The sequence below is a fragment of the Vulpes vulpes genome, chromosome 5 (genome assembly GCF_048418805.1).
Source record: "Vulpes vulpes isolate BD-2025 chromosome 5, VulVul3, whole genome shotgun sequence".
NCBI classification, from domain to species: Eukaryota; Metazoa; Chordata; class Mammalia; order Carnivora; family Canidae; genus Vulpes; species Vulpes vulpes.
Genome location: NC_132784.1, coordinates 12,032,947 through 12,050,386, shown reverse-complemented (window position 1 = coordinate 12,050,386; position 17,440 = coordinate 12,032,947). Strand labels below are relative to the sequence as shown.

The following is a 17,440-nucleotide window of genomic DNA, read 5'->3' as shown; positions in this document are numbered from 1 at the left end:
TTTAAACCTGACTCTTTAAGCTAATCAGCCAACTTTTAATTTTACTACCTAGTGATACTGTGTCTCCCCCTAGCAGTGCAGCTCAAAGACGGGTGGGGGCTGACAGTACTGCTGTACACATCTGGTAACAGAAATTAATAACCTGATTCAGGTATTTTGAGACAATAGTTTAAAATGTTTCCCATATCAAAATGTCTGATTTGTATAAAAATCACTACATGAACTACTCAATATAAAATATTAGCTTTAGAACAGTGGATTTCAAGCCTGGCTGAAACACAGAATAGCCTGGGAGTTTTTAAAATCTCACGACCAATTAAATGAGATTTTTTTCTGGAGGTGGGGTCGGGTGATTACAATATATAGCCAAGGTTGAAAATCACTGCCATCAATCAATCTTTAGTTTTGCTACTTAGGAATGTGCCTGTCACCCTTCCTCTATCCAGATCAAGGACTGGGTGGGGGCTGAAAATATTTGCCAACAATAATAATGAAAATGATATAGATATTTTGGTGTAACTTAAGATTTCTTTGGTGTAAAAATGTCCTGTCAAAAGGACTTAAACATGTGTCAAATTTACTGTGAAATATACAGATGCAAAACATCATTATTGTTAAAAGCTGGAAAGTAGCAGGAATATAGAACTAAGGGGAAAAATTTAAGTAAAGGCAGAAATTATTTTCTTATGGGAAGCTGCCACAGTTGATACCTGCCTCTCACCATCTGAGTCAAGCTCCAGGGCTGTATAAAACATCAGGATGGGAGTAGGTGTGAAAGGAAGCATGACTCCAACCAGAGTAAGGATACTGCTCTGGCTTGAGCCAGGAAGGATGTTGGAGAGGCCAAGAGCCCAAGGCAAAATCTAAGGGGGATTTTGGAAGAATTGATGGAGTCTGACACGTGGAATTGTAGGACAGTGGCATTCTGGAACTGGGGACCAGCTGACAGGCCAAAATGCAGATGTCATCACGAGAGGGGTGAGGCGCTGAGGAAGTGCCAGGGAAGCTGGCCTGCCTGATGCAAGACTCTGATCAATGTCATCAGAATTCTGAAGATCATCCAACAAGTTATGGAGAGCTACCAAACATTAAAGCTTTTAAAGCAAGAGTGTAAAATGATCAAACTTCTGTTTGAAAAAGACGTTTCAGACAAGAGTGCAGACTCTGGGCCATGATGAGAAGGTGGCTATAGCAGTAGTCCAGAAGAAACGGACCTGACCATTACTTGCAAAAAGAACCAGAAGAGCAGCTAGACAGTGATCCCCGTGACCAAGAGGATAAATGGGGTAGGGAGGCTGAATTTAGTTTTGTATCTGTTGAGTTGGAGGTACTCAGGGCATATGCACGAGTGGGAACCTAGAAGAAGGGGTGGTAGTCTAGGACCTGTTTACAGACTAGATCTGAGTTGGGTCTGACAGAGTTGAGAAGGGGTCCCAAGCACAGGTAACGAGAGGAGTCAAGGCCTAAGATGTATGTCAAAGTACATGGTGTGACGAGGGCTAGTGTGTGGACTGGGGAAGCTGAAATGTGGGCTCAGAAAAGGAAAGGGTGCCTCCAGGCAGGCCACTTAGATTGGGGAGGTTCTGGAGCTAATAAGGAGATATTTTCTTTGGTAGGCCTGGGGAGCTCCTGAAGACTGGTCAGCAGAGAGAGAGAACATGACAGGCTGGTGGGTGAGGGACAAGGCAATACAGACCAGCTAATGGTTATTCAACTGAGCTATGACACAGTAAGCACAGCTATCACAACAGCAGTGGGAACAGAGAAACAATGACAACTTTGAGAGCCATGGTGAACCTGACAAGGCGAGCTCACTGATTTAGGCTGAGGGAGGCCTGGTCCTGGATTACAGTGCTGTCAAAGTCAAGGACCACATGGGCAAGAAAGTTCATACAGAAGAACAATGAATGAGGATTGATCCAGAGATGCTACAACATGGAGTGCTCATGCTCAGTCCTGTGTGAGGGTGGAAAGCGGATGGGGAGCTCAGTGAGCCAAATGGTTGCCCAGGAAGAGGGCGGGTTTGAAACATTATGCTAAGAGCTCACTTAGCTCAGTATGTCTACAGGGAGGGCAGCAGGGCACCCCAGCACTGCTCCTGGGGTAAAGGGTCACTTAGTGCGCTGTGTGGAATGAGCACCTAGTGTGCCTGATGATGACAGGGAGCCCCTTCTGGTGGTGGCTTTCAGCAACTGTGCTACGATGCACAATCCACCATGCTCACGCGGGAAGAACCCCCGCCTCCTGTGCCTCCCAGGACCAGTCTCAAGAGTGTTTGTGGCTGATGCACCTACTCTGGCGGTAGAGTTCAATAAATCTCTTCTGATACTGTATTAGCTCAGCTCGGCTGGGTACTTCATCAATCTTTCGATGCAAAATTGCTATTTCTCGATTTCTTCGAGCCTAAATGCAAAAGAAAGGGGGAGACAATTGTATTTGGTAAAATGTCTCACATGTTCTCAGGGGGGCCAAAATACTGCTCCCCACTTCCTTCTGAGCACAACCTCATACCCCAAAGATCTGCTGTTGGCTTGAGGTCCCCATCTCAGATTCTGAAGCACTCCTCCCACTTTGAAACACAGGGAGGAGATGTGTGTGGCTATGAAGCAGAACCAGAGAGGGCGGCAAATGAACAGCTAGGGAAGGATGACTCTAAGCGGGAAGGGCTTCTATGGACAGCCCTCAACTCCAAAGGACGCTAGAGTAGCTGATTCTGCCGTTACCAGGTGGGGACGGAAATGAAAAAGAAGGCCTCCCAGGTGACTAGGAACTGATGCCATCCTGCTGCTTCCATAGAAATTCCAAATTCCTTCACCTATTGAAAAACTCCTACAATTTACTCCTATAGCACCTTTCTAGCACTTTTGCCCTACCATGGACCAGGGGTGTACAGCAACCAAACTGGCCACTGATGGCACCTGTGGCAGCAGAGCAGTATGGTGTGGCTGAGCTCCAACACCACTTGCTGCTGACAGTCATGGGCCAGGACTAGTGGGCTCTCTGCACTGCCTTCCTTCTGCGCCATCCCATCTCACTCTCCGGCCTGCCCTGCTCACAACAGCATGTGTGGGTCTCTAAGTACTGGGAAAATACGAGCCTCCTGGTGAGAAACCCACCATTGGCTCTGGCCACCAATCCCAAAGTAGGGTCTCTGTGGCTCTGGACAGAGGGGAAAATGTTCTCCTTTTGGCCAAGGCTACACCCCCTGGGTACTCAGGCTCTGACTCCTGTGTTTGTTTGTTTTTCCAGGAATCTTAAGATACAATTATTCAGTGTTTTCACTGCATCTTTCACCTTTCCCTTTCTACTGGCCCCTTCTCACCAGCATTTAGATAGGCCAAAGTCCCTCACCCCTCAAAAGCCCTTTCCTAAGCCCTGATTGCCTTCCAGCTAGCAGCCTCTTTCTTCAGCAACAACAGCCCACCTTCCTGAGAGCCATGACCCCCAGGTCCTGGAGCTGCCCCCACACCCTGCAGTCATCCTTCTCTCCACTGGCAACTGGCTTCTCCCAACACCTACCACACAGCTCTCATGAAGGTCACTGCAGACCTTCTCTGGGATACAGTTCCTGGATAACTGTCAGCTTCTAGCTTTCTTGATTTCTAGCAAAAGTTACCATTCTCTCTGCTGGGCCCTCTGCTCAGCTTCCATAAGACCCTGGCTTCCCCATGCCTCCAACTACTGCACTGGAGGGTTCCTCCTTTTCCTCTGCCTGTCCTCACACAGATTTCACCCCATGGTTACCACTTACATAGTGCTGATACCCAAATCTCCAGCCCAGGCTATTCTGAGCATCAGACCTGACACCCAATCACTTCTTGGGCATCGCTACTTGGTGAAGTGCCCCAACTTTTAAGAGTCCCAAACAGATCTCAATAATATTCCTATTCACACACACATACACCCTTAAACTCTATTCTTTTTTAATGCTTTTTCCTCAATGAATAATATAAGTATTTCCACCTGAGTCAGAGACTCCATCCTTGACTCCTCTGTTTCTCTGACCCAACTGATGCTAAGTCTCATCAGATACAGTTTCTCAATCTCTTGTGTGCCAGGTGGTTTCCACCCACCCCCATGGCCCCCGCTCTGGCTCACGGCCTCAGCAGGCTTATGGTTTTACTGGACATTCCCTCTGGCGAGTCAGAGGCTGCCCACAACCACAACAGGCATTACATAATATCGACTCCCTCATACTTTGATGTATATAGACATATCCTGGTTCTCAAATAGCCGGCCAGCTCCCAGAAGATGGGCCATCCCATTTACTACTCCTGATACCTACCTAATGCAACACTGAATATACATATAGGAAGCACATAGCCACAAAGTTTCCAAGTATACAGCTGCATTTTCCTGATTTTATTTAATTCAGTTTCTTTAAACAGTAACAGTGTCCCTGTTTTAAGGGCAAATTTGATGTACCTGAATTTAACCAAACAGCTCAGCAGAGTAAGCAAGAACCAGAGACAGGAGAAACAGAGGCTCACTGGCCTCTGCAGCCCTGGGAAAGCCTGGCTTTCTCTTCCCAGAGAACAGGAAGAAGGCACAAACCAAAGAACACATGAGTTAACCCTGGGCTTCTGAGCTTCCCTGAGCAAGATCCTGGCAATGCAAGGGATTTTACGAAGTAACTTTGACTCTATATGACTTTAGTTTTGGAACCAACTTTAAAACCTACTTCCTCCATATCTGATGGCTTTCTTATAAACCTCCAAGGTTATCAAATAAGACAGCTAAAATGGGCACGTAATTTTAGAGGAACAGTACTAGACAAGAGCATTGGAATTTGAATGCTGGCTCTGCCACTTACCAGCTGCTTAACTTTGGACAAGTACTTAACTGATATGAGTCAATTTCTTCATCTAGTAAATGAAGCTAATACCTACTGTCCACCCAGGGTGGGGATCAAATTTATCGAGATGACCATGAAAATAAGATACCGATGTCAGATGTTATTGTCCACATCTTAATTCACATAGTTACGCTCCAGACAGAAGGCTGACAAATAGCAGCCTCCGTATCAGTCATTCTTAGATACCAAGACTTCTAGCTCTCTACAGATACCCATGTAGCTGTATTTATGTATTTTTTTGTTCTTGCTTTCACTTACCTGTAGTAAACGGATCTTGTAAAGTTTCTCTTTCTCCATGTTATACCTTCTGTCTAGGTCTTCCTAAAAATTTGAAAAGGATACAATTATCTAAGAGCAGGAAACTTTGATTCCTCGATGAAGTGTTTTGAAACTAAATATTTTTATCATACCTCTCCGTTCTGAGGCCCCAAATTTCTTTTCTCAAATGGCCAAGTTTAGGGTCTCTGTCCTGTGAGACCCTTGAGACTCTTTCACCTCACTTTAAACAATTCTTCCTTCTTCTGGGGTCTAGGCAGAATCTGGTGTTCTTAAGTACCGCCCGAATTTATGTACCCCCCCAAAAAAACTATGATGATAAGGAGATAATTACTACTTTAAGAATCTGTTGTTCTTTGTCCCCACATTTACAGTGATGCTGGTTTGCTTTCTTGTTTCTACTTAGAGATACTCTCTCCAACATGATAACCACTAGCTATGTGTGGTTATTTATTAAATTTACATTAACTGAAATTTTTAAATATTCAGTTTCTTGATCGCAATAGCCACACTTCAAGTGCTCAGCAGGCACAAGGAGCTAGTGGCTATCGCACTGAAGAGTGTAGATCTAGAACACTGCCCTCACTGCAGAAAGTTCTTTTGGACAGCATTGAATTATGAGGAAGAAACTAGCTCTCACTGAACTCATAGAGGTAAGAGACATGGCTAGATGGTTTGCTGTCATCAAAGAAAGCTACAAAAGGGGTCAGAGGTGTCTTCACCCCAAGCACGTATGTGTACACGTACACACACACACACACACACACACACACACACACGCACAATCAGCCTCCTCCACAGGGCTCGGCTGCACACCAACCCAATGACTGTACTACAGGAGTCCTGAAGCTCATTCTCTAGTGGAGTCTGAGGGGACAAAGGGAAGAGGCAAACATTAAAAGAGGCAGATGTTTACAGGCTGTCCTGCTTTGCTCTTCCTCCTTTTGCTTTTTTTTCTTTCTCCTGGATGTTTGTTGGAGTTCTGGGAGCACTGGTTTAACTCACAACAGGGGTCAGCAAACTACTGTCCGTGAGCTAAACCATACAACTCTTGGGCCAAAATGACCTCACTGCCTATTTTTGTAAATATAGTTTTATAGCCATGTTCTTTCATTTACATACTGAGCATGGGTGCTATAGTGGGGTTGGCATACAAGGCTGAAAATAATTCCTATTTGGCCCTTTACAGTTTGTGGACCTTGGAACAAAGTACAAAAGAGAGTTTCCCCCCCTGCCCCACCTCCACCCCTCACAACAGCCTATGTGTTGTGACCAGCATGTGTGGCCAATGCAGGCTTCTCCTCTCCTCAGCTGAGATGCCAGAGCAGACAGAGAATGCTCACACAAAGTGCTGGGAGAAAACCCACCAGAATGGTGGCTTTCAGGGCCATCCCTGGGGAGAACCTGCTTCCATCTGAGGGGCTCTGTGAGGACAATGAGACAGTGCCCTTGAGAGCCTGCACACGAAGTGGTGGTCACAGAGAAAATTAAAGTAGGCATGAGAAAGTGTCAGGGGAGGGTACAAAGTTGGTTGCCACTCCCACAGAGGACAATGGCAGTCCTGAGAATGGGTTGGTACTTACATTATGAGTCATCACAGGGGTTAGGGTACCATGTGGCTCTCCAGCAGACAGGGTCTGAAATGATGAAAAGTAACGAACACTTGACTGAGTAAGGCGAATGGGACAGAAGCTGTGGTTCTGCATGTAGGAAAGGGTGTGGGTGGGTGGGAGTTAGTTCACTGACCACCTCTTTGGGCCCCAGATTTTAAACTGTTCTTAAATGTGTGTCACACATGAACAAGCTAAACTGCAACTGTCTTTGGATATAATAGTCCCTCTAACAAGATGTGATTGCTAAGAAGAGGAATAGGATCTTGAAAGTCTGATTTGTACAAACTCAGAGGCTGATGGGCTGATGATTTGAGACCCAAAGGCTCGAAGTTTTAGAAACAACCAGAAAGGCTGGCTATGTGTGTGATGATGGTCCCAGGGCACCACTGCCCTGCTCTGCCAGACTCTGCTAATACTCCGTGCTAGTCCTGTCCTACCACTGCTGAGGCCCCTCCAAGACATATGTCCTGCACAGCCAGGGTCAGGGTCCCCGAGCGGAGGGCATGTGGATGGGTGCTGCTTGGTCTGAAGCGGTCTTTTCCCCTCCCTGAGCCTTGAGCTGCCGGTGGAGTTCTCAAGGCAGAGGGCTCGGCCAACGCGCCACCCTGAGGCCTCGTCCAGCTCACACAGCTTCCGCACAAGGTTCTCAGGGAATGAGCTTTGAGAAGGGAAAACAAAATGGTAATCCCTGCAAGCTTATTTGGTGAGAGAAATGCTTTTCTTTCTGGCCTGTGTTTTAACTTAACTTTTTTTTTTTTTTAATTTTTATTTTTTTATTTATGATAGTCATCACAGAGAGAGAGAGAGGCAGAGACACAGGCAGAGGGAGAAGCAGGCTCCATGCACCAGGAGCCCGATGTGGGATTCGATCCCGGGTCTCCAGGATCGCGCCCTGGGCCAAAGACAGACGCTAAACCGCTGTGCCACCCAGGGATCCCTTAACTTAACTTTTAATGGCAATTCACACTAGCTCCTTGGAAGAACAAGTCCTCTATCCTGTCCTGAGGGCAGCTGGTCTGAAGTGTTCCATAAGTTCAGTAATGCTCCGGTGCTGCTGGAGCTCTGACACTAGATCTTATTTCCTGCTTACTGCTTGCTGCCTTTCAGGGGTGGAACATGTCCCTAGGCAGGAGTGGAGGATGAAATGAATTAATTGGTTCAACAATTAGAGAACAGGCTGCACAGGAAACTGAGCTCAGAAGGTTCTTAGAAATGCCCCTTCCCTAAGTGGTGGGAAAGGTCAGGCTTGGAATGTAGTTATTCCTGTCTGCTGTGCATGCCCCCACTGCTGCCTTTTACCTACCCTTGCAAGAGAAAAGAAGGGATGGAAACCTAAGAAAATCCTGTGATGGAAACAGTTAAGAAATGTGTGTTCACAGGCCCAGGTTATGGGAAACTGGCCGGTCCTTTTTAGCATCAGTCTCTTTGCTGGGTAGTCCTCCAGAAATCCTTCCACCAATAAGGCACAACAGCACCTAACAGTCTCGAAGACTCCTCTAAGAGCCTGAACTTACTTTTTCATCTCCGCCTGGCACTCTCTCAGCTTTCAGGTTCTCAATTTCCTGCTGCAGCCGTGTCATCTCCTCCTTTAAAAGCAAAATGAACATTTACAAAACTCAGACAAGCTAGAAAATGGACTTGTGCCTGCACCACCCCTCTGCTGGACCACCAGGAGCGAGGACTTGTCCCATGTTTACAGGACAGCCCTAGTTCACATGGTGTTATTCTTTCACACTTAATAAGACTTTTAAATATATGTATGTCTATAAATCAGAAAACAGTGTTTATTAGACTGTGCTCTCAATTTGGAGTCTGGCATGCCCAGTCACTAATCTAACTCACTTCCAGTGCCCTTGGGGGGGCACTTACTATAGCACCCTATTCATCTTAGGCAACTGACAAAGCTGCTCCATGAATCTACTTTTTCGATGGCACCTGAGTAGGATGCCATGACAGGACAAGTGGAAGTAAGGTAAGAGATTTCACATGAGTCTTGGTTCAAGGTCTGCTGACATCAGGCAACACTTACTCGACAATGTGCTTTAAACTCTTGTTCCTGACTTTTCAGATTTTCATTCATGGCTACGAGTGCTCTCAAGTTCTGCAGGATACTAAAGAGAGAAGACCAAACAATGACATATGGAAAGCCGTTATGATTTTATGAATCACAGCTAAAACCAAGTCCCCAGCTTTTAATTTCCTTTGTCTCTCCCAAGGGTGTCTAATGGGTTCTCCATAAATGATAATGACTACCATTTAACTAACATTATCACTCATTTATATATCCACGTCCATCAGGCCACATCCAAACAAACAAACATCACAGAATCCAGAATTAAAATGTCAACTGCAGAAACATCAATGAGTTTCAAGAGTCCTGGATCTCCTTGGCATTGATTATTCAACAGTATTCAGAACACAGACAGTATCACAAACCATTTCTAATTTCCATAAAAAGGGAACAGACAGTATCACAAACCATTTCTAATTTCCATAAAAAAAATTGCTCAGGGTCATTAAAAGAATTAATTTGAAAATAAAAATGTCAAGTATTTGACAGTACTTTGCTCTCTATCCTGAAAGAAGGGTTTCTAATTATAAAGCCAAGTAATCTGTGGGTTATTTCTTTGCTAAAAATGTCCTTCAAATCTAGGACTGCCGAATTTGTGCCTGAAGCTTTTTATGATGTAAAGTATCATTCAAGTGAGTGATACTTAACCACCTAACTGCTTTGGTGCTAAAAAGGTCAAACGTAAGTGTGTCTTATGTGTAATTTAAGTTGTTAAAGACGATTAATTAAAAAAAAAAAAAAAAAAAGCCCGGCAGCTGTTTCTTGGTTTAAAACAAAACAAAACAAAAAACCCAACAACCCACAAAACTGTACCTTTAATCCAAAGAGGCAGGGCTGAAGTGTTACCAGTAAAAAAGCTGGTAGCAAGGGTTGACTCCAGGGAGGAGACCTGGGTGGCTTGGGTACAGGGCTGACATGCCTTTTTGTTTTGTGAATGTACTATTTGGCTCTTAAAAACAGAAAAATAAAAAAAGCAAAAGCAAAGCTAAAAGTGTGCTGCTTCTGCTCCCAAGGGGAATCAGGAGAAGGAGGTGGCCGGCTCAGTGCAGCCCAACATGTTGGCATGTGCTCGAGCAATGGGGAGTGACCAGGCGTGGCTCAGGCGTGTGAAAGGAAATGACCTGCATGGGGGTGGAAGCAATGATCCTTGGTTCCTTAGTCCTGTGCTCAACCAAAATAAACCATGAGGCACTGGCAGAGTTACTTTCTTCAAGGAGAAAATAAACATGATGAAACCTCTTACCTTGGATCAGCTTTGGATTCTATCTTCTCCAGGGCTGCTTGTTCTTTGTCCAGTTTCTCACTGTAACTCTTCAGCTGAGGGAGAGAAAGGAGGTGCTATTGGTAGGGACTTGGAGGACAGAAGAGTGAGAACTTCTGTCCTCCCTCCCTCGACTCACATCTGTGCCCCACTTCTGGCAGCTGGCCAAGCTCACCGGACCTGGCTGTACACTGAGTAAATAGGTGGACAAGAGAAATAGGATGGGGGTGGGGAGTACAACATGGTAAGGTCAAAATCAGACCTGTTTAGACACATTCTGTTGGTAAAAGAAACCTAGGCAATAGCTTTAAATCACAAAAGCAAATGGGTGGAAAGCCAAAAATGATGCTGAGAGCAGGTGCTTTCTGGCAGATCTGTAGGCAGGGGGAAATAAAATGAGGCTATGAGAGACAGAGCTGGTTGAAATTCCCCAATACCATTGTCATGGCTATTAGCAGGGGTAGGGTTAAATCCATCTTCTTGAATAATTTCACTTTCTTTTTTCTGAGTCAGGGTTTTAAAAAAGAAATTTTAAAGAAATTCAGATTTCCATTTTTAAGGTATACAGTGGTATCACAGAATGTGAAGCTGCTTAAAAAAAAAAAGTAAGAATAGAGCAGTTCTTTTATGATGATCTCTAGTATCTACTGTTCGCTGGAAGAATGTATAAAAAACATCGATTCCATGTTTTTCCAAGGTGTGTAAGGGAATGTGCACACTGAATGTATACATGTATAATGGATATATATGTTACTTGTATCTGCATATAGTATTTCTGAAAAGAATCACAAAAGACTGATTACCCTCTGGAGATGGTAACTATATAGTTGGGTTACAGTGGTACAACCTTTGTACTTTTTGAATTCTGAACCCTGTGAATTATGTTACCACTCCAAAAAAAAAAAAAAGTCAAAAAACCTCCAAGGGAACTAGCTGAAAACAGAAGAGCAGAAGGTGCAATCAGCCCTTCTTGCCTCAAGGCCTAAAAAAACTCAATTACCCTCAAACACAGAAGCAGGTACCTTAGGGACAAGAAGATGGCCAACAGAGAGGAAGGGCTGAGGAGGCCTGCTGTGTAGGATCAGTAGACACAGAAAGGATGTCTGTAGGGCTGGCATCTCAGTAGGAGAGCCAGCTGAGCTATGCAGTGAAGCCTGGCTCCCTTGACTGAGAGCTGGAGTTCAAACCCCAGAGGCAGGCAGGCTCCCAGAATCAGCAAGATCCAGGAGAAACGTGGAGTGCCCAGGCCCCAAGTACCACTTACTACTGGCTAATTTCAGCCAACAGTAGAACCACCCTTCCAGAATAATCACATGGGGCAGGCTGCATGAAATGGATAGAGACTCCACACAGTTGGTAACAGGAAGTTTCAGAATCAAAGATAAGCATACCACCAAGAATTATAAACATCTGAAGAAAGATAAAACCACAAATGAGAAAGAAAAACTGAACAAATGAATTTTGATCTGAAGAAATGGTTTATAGATCAAGAAAAACTTGAAACACAATTAATGCCCTTAGAGAAATGGGAGAGAATACTGCATATACTACAAAGAATCAACCTCACACACGGGAAATTCAAGTTGTGATTGCTGAAATTGAAAAGTGGACAGGTTAGAACCAGGGAGCCCACCAATATACGGGCACACAGTCTCCTTGCAGGTGTCATGTGCTGTCACCTGTCCTTGGCCTTCTTTGCCTTGTTATACTTTACTCAATGTTTTCTCTAGTTTTCAGTGCCACCAGGTTACCCTGGGAGGGCAGGTATCGCTGAGAAGGTGAACCAGGGCACACTGGGGGGAGAGAGGTCAGAGTGCTCGTTTTGCCCAATCCTTGACTTGAACAGATAAGGAGGCTGAGGCCCAAAGGTGAGGTTCATTACTTATTTGGGAGTCTGGTCTTCAGTGTTCTGACCAGTCAGGCTACTTCAGAAGTTGCTGAACATGAAGTCTGGGACATCTTCCCATTTTCCTAGATGGGACTTATTTAGTGTGACTGCCTTACTGGATAGTGAGCTCTTGGAGAGGTCTTCAGGTGCCAGACAGCCAGTGCTGGGATTCTGGCACCCTCTGCATGGCTTTGTGTCCCCATCTGCAGAACAGGGATGCTACCCGCACTGCTAGCATTGTTACGGAAGGTCAGGGGGCCAGTACAAGTGAGGTGCCCAGAGCACACCCGGCACACGTGGCCCAGTAAACTGTTGTTATTTGTTGAGGATAAGACTATCTTCCTATTGTTGACTTAAATTACATTCTCTACCTTTCCAGCACATGAAAAGAGCTCAACAAATACCTGATTTAGTGTATAATACAAAGAAAATTACTTCATAGCCACTTAGGATTTATATCCTAAGGCATGTAACTGTCTTAGGAAATTGATATCAAGACGCGTTGCTGGTAATCTTTCCCAGATGGTCATACAAAGACTGATCCATGACTTGGCAAACTTCATGCCAGGCACTCTGTGGCATTAACATTTAGACAACAGCAGGGGTTCCACCCCAGGAGTCTGCCATCCAACCCATAGGAATGTAGCCCCCGAACAGTGTAAAGAAAGCTCCTCTGTCCAAATGCAACACAGACATCTCTGGAAAGAAGGAAAAAAAATTCATTCTAACTCTCATTCTTTTGCCTGCCCTTTTCAAACATTCCGACAAGAACTGAAGCAACTAGCCCAGGTCAGAATTAAAAAGTTTTGTCAGGCTGACAGCAAGGCAGTGAACTGAGTGTTACATACTGCTACAGAAACAAGAATGTGAAATTTAAAGACAAGAGGGGACTGCCTCAGTTTCAGAGAGGCCTTTGAAGATCAGTCCTGTTTCCATATGGTTCACAAAGTACAAGCCCCCCCCTCCCCCCCCCCCGGTATGAGGCCCTTGTAGAGGACAGCCAGAGCTCAAGTACCAAAATCACAATGAGGAGACCTTTCCAGATCCAGATGAGGATAGCTTTCTATGGAAACATGAGACAGAAATATCTCCACTTCCCTCCTGACAGACCTGGCATCAAAAGCATTTGTTTCCCTGGCCTGGTTGCCTAGGCAATGAGAAGTGGGAGGTAAACAACACCGTAACGCTGATGGGAGATGGCACACTCGAAATCCAGGTTAGAGAGATCATGTGGCTTGAAATACACCCACCGCCCTCCTCCTCCTGAGACCCTCTCCCCCATCCCGCGGAGGAGAAAACCAGCAATCCTGAACAACCAGTTACAGCCTTCTATAGTTCTCTTATCTTATAAAAAGAAACCTTCTCATTCTTTAGGACTTCAGTATTTTGAAGATACTCTACAATCTGCTGTTTGTAGGCTGTAGAGGAGCAGGGCCCACTTTCCGTGGGCAGAACTTCAAGCTCTGTGTAGTCCTTGCTCTGCCCATCAGGCTGCCCTCCCTCAGAAAGCCCTTCCTGGGCCTCAGAGCCCATGGCAAGGTCTCCTGCCAAGATCAGAGGCTTTTAAACATGGCAGCATGGATAAACTGATGGCAGGGGTCATGGACTACCACCATGTGTCTGTCCTGCATCCCCAGGTGGCCCTGTGTCCTGAGAAGGGGACGGTGACTCCTCCACACAGACTGACGACACAGGGCATTCCATTAGTGGTGCGGGTCAAAAGCAGTTCTGAAAATCTACTCACCTCTGTCAGAGTTTGCTTTGTTTCATCGTATCTGGCTTGTAGGCTGGTATGACTTGCCTGCAGCTGTAAAAGAAAGGGAAAAGATACCTGCTCTCATTCAATCCTCACAACAGCAGAGCTGTGGGTGGTATTCCCATATCACAGATGGGAAAATGGAAATTCAACAGATTTAACTGAGCCAATGGGGGAATTTCAGAACGGTTGCCAATGACAAGTGAAAAAAACTTCATATAATTAGGAGCAACTACATGTTAGGTGACAAACTAGATACTCTGCACAAATCCTATCATTAAATCCTTATATTTGATGGAAGAAGACATTTTTCTTGTTTTACAGATGAGCAAATAAAGACTCAGAGGGGTTAAGTTACTCAAGGGAAGTTTCACAGCTGTTAACTGATAAAGCCAGGATTCGAATCCAGGTCTGACTTTTCTGTGCATCTATAGTCCGTTCACTTAACCAAAGTGCCCGTACTCAGAATATAAACTGCATTTCAGCACCCGGGATTCTAGCACAGAATACAACTGGTTGACAACAATCTGAGATTGAAGACAGAATTCAGGACTTCAACACTAAGAGATAGAAAATGACTTACTTTTACTGTTCAAAGTTAAAAAATTATAAACTGACATCAGGAAAATGTCATTTCTCTTTTCCTCACTAAAAGATATATCCTTGTGCTGTTTGTAAACTTTTAGAAATCTGAAAACATTAATCAAGAGCTCAAAGGGTTTGTACATTTCCACTTTTGAAAAGGGGAAGGGGCAGAAAATGACCTCAGACTCTGGCTATTACCTGTGTACAAATTAACAATGAGAAATCTTATCTAGACTCTCAGTGATTGCTTCAAAATACCTTGCCCCATCCCTGAACATGTAAGCAACCCATTGAGAATTATGCCACCTTCAGAAATCATTGCTTCTAAACCATGCTTCTAGTTAGTCTTCATGACTGATGGTTACATTTCCAACATGGCCTATCAAGAAGCCAACTGAAGTAGAGAGCAAGAGTGATAAAGGAGGGGAGCAGGTGGGTTCTGGCTTTTCCCTTTGCAAAGGAGGCCATCTGTGCGATGAGACTTTCATTGACCTATAACTGGTAGAGAAGAATATTTGTGGAGAGCTTTTCTCTTGAAATATGAGCGGTTGAACTCTTTAAGTTCTTTTGTGGCTCCAGGAAGGGGTCCTGTCATTTCCCATATTCCTGCCCACCTCTCATGAATGCACCCACCCAGCCGCCCATCTGACATCTACTGAATGCTCCGCTCACATGAGGTGTGTGGGAGGAGTTGATGAACGAGACACAGTCCTTGCCGGCAAGGATCTGGACCAGTAAACCGGGGGATTAGAGTATGAGACTAGCTGGGGCAGAGCCAGGCCTAGGGAGGCCCAAGGAAAAAGTCTGTCTCATTGGGGAGTCTAAGGATGGCTTCACAACAAAGACTCATGTGGGTGGATCTTGGTAAGGACATAGCTTGCTAAGAAGGGAAGACTCATCTCTTCTCTTTAATTAATTTAACTAATAAGAGCTCTCATCTATCTGTTCACGGGGCTATCTTTTCTCAAACAGGGGATATACCAATAGCTTAGCTTACTTTTCATCTTGCTGGAATCCTTCATGATTGATTGTCCTACTCCCATTTTCTTCTTCATCATTAACCCCTAGACCTACCCCCAAAATTAGCAGCGGGTTACCATTCCCTCTCTTGATTCCCCTTTCCCCCCTCAATTCAGGTTTCTGCTCAGCTACCTACTAGCTTTGTTCCAGTCTATGCCTCCACAGCACATTCCCTTGTCAGACCACAAGATACTCTACTCCTTCTCTTGCTTTGCCCCTCCTCCCATTTCTTGGTTGGGCTAGGACTCTCCTTGCGGCTGTCACTGAGGCCATGAGTGCATCTTGGTTGCTTTCCACCTGTATGACTTTGGAACAGGAGTTCTTGGATTTAAAGGTTTTGGATTCTCTCATACACTACTGGTAGAATTATAAATTGGTAAAATGGTGAATAACTGGCTGGTTTCTAGGAAAATAGAAAATGCATATATTTTGACCTAGCACTTCTACTTTCTAAAATCTATCTTCCACAAATACTTACATATTTGCACAAAGGCAACTGTACAAAGATGTTCATGGTAGCATAGATTTGCAGTTGTGGGGGAAAACCCTGAAACAACCTACATACCCATGAACAGGGGAAGGGACAGGTACAGTAAATTATAGTACATACACACTATGTCATACTATACAGTCAATTCAAAACAATGAGGTACATCTGTATATTCAAAAGTTTGGTTTCACCGTTAGTAAGCTGTGTGGTCACAGGCAAAACTACTACACTTCTGTGTCTCAGTTTCCTTATTCATAAAATGAGGATAATAGTAGTACCTCCTCTAGAAGGATGTTGTGTGAAAAGACTGAGTTAGTTTTGAAAAGTACTTTGTAATTACTTAGTAAAAAAGTCCGTATTAGCCATTATTATTACTGACAGAGAGATATCTATAACAGAATAAGTGAAAACAACCTAGATTTTGTAGTCCGACAACACATTCTCTCCAGGTGAATGGACAAATATAAGTGTTTGCAAAGGTCTCCAAACAGTGGCTTTTCCCAAGAGAAAAGGAGACTTATTATTTTTTTTGGGGGGGGAGGGAACTTTCATTTTTATCTTTTTTTTTTTAAGATTTTATTTATTTATTCATGAGAGACACACACACAGAGAGGCAGAGACACAAGCACAGGGAGAAGCAGGCTCCATGCAGGGAGCCGATGTGGGACTTGATCCCGGGACTCCAGGATCACGCCCTGAGCTGAAGGCAGGTGCTCAACCACTGAGCCACCCAGGTGTCCCTCATTTTTATCTTTATATAGTTCTACATTATTTGGTTTATTTACAGTGAGCTTGTATTATACCTACGTTTTTTTTTTAAAAGTGGCTGAAGTTATTAAAAATTGAAAGAGACAAAAAAATGCATGTGGCAGACCTACACACACACACACACACACACACACACACACACACACAGGTGTGGAATATATGCTCTCTCACGATGACTTGCTGTTCAGCGCCCCACAAGAAGTGGGTGTGAGATGGATGTACAGGGCTGGGTGAGGTGGCCAGGGAGGCAGTCCAGGAGGGTGGCGGGGGAAGGAGCTGGGGCTGAAGCTCCAGGAACCTGGATTCTTGCACAAGAGGCTTGTCTGCTGTCCCTGTAACCACTGGCAGATTCAGAAACTACTAGAAGGTGAAGAACTCTGCAGACCAGCAAGCCCAGAGGTAAGCAACTTTTTTGTAGAAGGGCAAACTTAGGAAAAAGCAACCTTTTGTAGAGGAGCAAATTCAAATTTAAATCTTAGTAACAAAGTTCAGTGGCTGCAGATTTTTTTTTTTGATTGGATGGTGCAAATTAAAATGGGTTTATTAGCAAGTTATCTGGCAAAAAAGGCATATTCTTATAGCTCAAATCACTTTCAGAAGAGCGTTGACAAAAATGCTGATGCTGGTTTTTAATCTTTATAAAACATTCACCTCTACATTTATTTGAGAAACTTTTTAATCTTTCATTCCTTATATCTGCATAAAGCTTTGGTTTATCAAAAGTGCATTCCTGTTTATATTTTCATTTCATCCTTGAAGAGCTCTCTCTTCTTATCATCATCTGAGACCCCCTAACTCATAGGTGATATGTGACCCTGGGCAAATCTCTCCCTCCCTATCTCATTTTCCTCATCCAG

At 44.4% G+C, this 17,440-nt stretch overlaps 1 protein-coding gene across 7 annotated transcripts in view; it reads right to left on the bottom strand.

Annotated features, from left to right (window-relative positions):
• Positions 1 to 17,440, bottom strand: part of CCDC93 (CCC complex scaffolding subunit CCDC93) — a 95,175-nt gene that overhangs the window by 19,658 nt on the left and 58,077 nt on the right. For all 7 annotated transcript variants that reach the window (XM_072757574.1, XM_072757575.1, XM_072757576.1 and 4 more), the window contains 7 exons: positions 13,709 to 13,771; positions 10,059 to 10,132; positions 8,774 to 8,855; positions 8,259 to 8,330; positions 6,715 to 6,768; positions 5,114 to 5,176; positions 2,295 to 2,403 (listed from right to left, as the gene is read on the bottom strand). In XM_072757574.1, the coding sequence (XP_072613675.1) occupies positions 2,295 to 2,403; positions 5,114 to 5,176; positions 6,715 to 6,768; positions 8,259 to 8,330; positions 8,774 to 8,855; positions 10,059 to 10,132; positions 13,709 to 13,771 (517 nt within the window). The remainder of the gene's footprint in view (positions 1 to 2,294; positions 2,404 to 5,113; positions 5,177 to 6,714; positions 6,769 to 8,258; positions 8,331 to 8,773; positions 8,856 to 10,058; positions 10,133 to 13,708; positions 13,772 to 17,440) is intronic.